Source organism: Mizuhopecten yessoensis, unplaced genomic scaffold, assembly GCF_002113885.1.
Source record: "Mizuhopecten yessoensis strain PY_sf001 unplaced genomic scaffold, ASM211388v2 scaffold2255, whole genome shotgun sequence".
Taxonomy (NCBI): Eukaryota; Metazoa; Mollusca; class Bivalvia; order Pectinida; family Pectinidae; genus Mizuhopecten; species Mizuhopecten yessoensis.
Window position 1 is genome coordinate 282,597 of NW_018404455.1, and position 2,609 is coordinate 285,205.

The 2,609-nt window shown below is 37.3% G+C and overlaps 1 protein-coding gene across 1 annotated transcript in view; it reads left to right on the forward strand.

The window, feature by feature from the left end:
* LOC110445375 (transmembrane protein 209-like) overlaps positions 1-2,609 on the forward strand; it is a gene marked incomplete at its 3' end in the record, with an annotated part of 19,672 nt that overhangs the window by 8,255 nt on the left and 8,808 nt on the right. Inside the window, exons 8-10 of the mRNA XM_021489949.1 lie at positions 818-993; positions 1,550-1,612; positions 2,058-2,154. Coding sequence (XP_021345624.1) covers positions 818-993; positions 1,550-1,612; positions 2,058-2,154 — 336 coding nt within the window. The remainder of the gene's footprint in view (positions 1-817; positions 994-1,549; positions 1,613-2,057; positions 2,155-2,609) is intronic.

The following is a 2,609-nucleotide window of genomic DNA, read 5'->3' on the forward strand; positions in this document are numbered from 1 at the left end:
TAGTTGTCTATGTCAGCCCTCAGTAAGTATACCAATGTTTGTGAAGTACTGGTACGGTTGTCTATGTCAGCCCTCAGTAAGTACGGCCCAACATTGTGAGGACTCTGTTGATGTTTGTTCTGATGTGGTTGTGACTATGACCTCAGTTTGTCATACATTTACTTAAATATTTGATCGGCTAACAAGCTGAAATGGCCATTTTGTGAAACCACTATGGTCTTTTCACTCTCTGTCCTCACTAGGTCACCTCAAGGTCATTCCATTTCCAGTCGTATGTCTATCAATTTACCATAGCTTGAAAATAAAATATATGTAACGTTAACAATTTTGAACTCTTAACCTCATTAAGTCTTGCCTGCCACTCTGACTTATACCCCTTTACCTTAAACGGTCCAAAACCCTAATACACATGTATTGACCCTAAATCCTGCTGTAGCCTGAATCCTTACCCAGGCAGACACAGTGTTATATGTCTCTAACTTTGAACTGGTGTTGTAAAGAATTTCATTTAGAGATCTGCACATCTTAGGGGCTAATAGAAATGTGAGAGAAATATCTGCCACCCTGTCTTGTCTGACTCTGCCATCACGGCACGGTGAGAGATATACCTGTCACTTGGTTTTGGTATAGTTGTCTCATTGTGGTCTTTTCTGACTCGCTTCATTTCTTAAAACATTTGTCAGTGTTAGTCTGCAGTAAAATTCTGACAATGAATACATGCTTATTGGTGCTTAGACACTCAAATTAGTAGATTGTTATCCTGTCAAATTTAAAACCAGAAAAGTCACTGTTGTGATTGTTATTCTGTCTTTTATAGGTTCGCCTGATGCCACCAACACAGGAAGTACATCGTTCTGGAGTTACGGACGATCAGCCATGGACTACACTCATGTCCTCCGCAAATATATGTACCAGCTGGCCACACGATCACCGCAGTCAAACACTGCACGTAATAATGATAACGACGTATCATCATCCTACGGTGGCGACGATGTAAGTTACGTGGGAGGGTTGATAAGTACCTGTCTATACAAGATTTAATAAATATAAATTAAATTTATGATGGATAATATTTTTCAGTATTCTAATTTCCTGACATAATTCAATCAAGTATCTTACATCTGTACTGATCTCCTAACCACATTATAATTACTGTGACTGTACTTATTGTAACACTGTCGTTGAATTATCAGATTTTAACAGATTAGTACATTGTTGAATCTGAACGACCTCAATATTTGTAATTGAAAACTAATTAAAGAAACTTTGATTAATGCTGTATCAGTTAGTTCAATATTTTAAAATTTGAAAAGTACTAAAACAATATTCCTCTAAAACATGCACATATAAAAGTATTATAATTAATGGATTGTGAAATCACTAAATGGTCATTTCTATAAAAACTCTGTTGAAGTGTTGATTTTGAAGAAATTGCTTTCTTGAGGCATTAGATGTGAGATGCCCAGTGTTAACCGTCTACAATGGTAAGGCCCTGGATCCTGTATTGAAAACATGATTAGCCCTTCACATGAAATGATTGATTTTGTAGGTGTGGAGTAAGCGGGGAGTGACCGAGGATGACCTCTACCTGTGGACAGAGCGTCTGAGAAAGGTGAGTCTGGTCAACAAGCAGGTTTGACCTAGGGTCAAGTTCTTTGTAAAGTGGACCCTTACCAACTATTAAATTTACATAGATTTTGTTATAAGGAGCCATGGCTTTGTCAGTAGTCGGGACCAAGTTCCCAGCTCTCATGCGACAACTTGGTATCAACAAAGGAAAATTACTTTTCAGTTTCTTCCCTGAAACACATAAGTGCAAGGTATAGAATACAATAAATATAGCCAGGACAGATTATAGTATCACAAGCAACCTACAGAGTAAGGGTGACTCTTCTCTATACCAAATTGTTATTTGTTGTAGAAAAGTTGAACCTGTGCTGTACCAGATTGTCACTTGTTAGAGTATAGCTGAACCTGCACTGTACCAGATTGTTACTTGTTTGAGTAAAGCTTACCCTGTTCTTTTCAAGTTTTGTATTTGCTCTTTATTTTTGCAGTGGATATGTCAGACCGTTGTGTCCAGACTAGCCATGGAAATCACAAATGCCAATGCAAAATTACGGAGAATTGGGTCGGAGGATACAGAAATTGGAGGTATATAGTCACACTCGATCTCAAATTTGAAAAAATTGAAATGTGTTTTCATAATGAAGAAATTACTTTACTTTTTACATAGTTCTGACTAAAAAGGACATTATTTCATAAAAACTGTTTCAATATAAAGAGATTCTTCTTACTTTCTCATTCCAAACAGTTACATTGTTTAGCTCTCAAAGGAGCTAACCTTGACAATTGACCTTGACCTGTGTGGTCTTGATTAAGTTGGTCTTGTAGTTAGTTATGTACTAAGTGCTGCTGCTAGAGTTATGTTACCTCTCCTGCTTATGCTCCTCTATATGAGACAGCATATTACACGCCTTTTGTAACCTTGACCTCTGACCTGCTTTCATTCTTAAGTGTGGAATTGGGACATATGTGTCTGACAGACTCATTTCTTATTATTAACAGAGGTGAGTGTTTTCACGTGACACATCAAACACTGACTAATT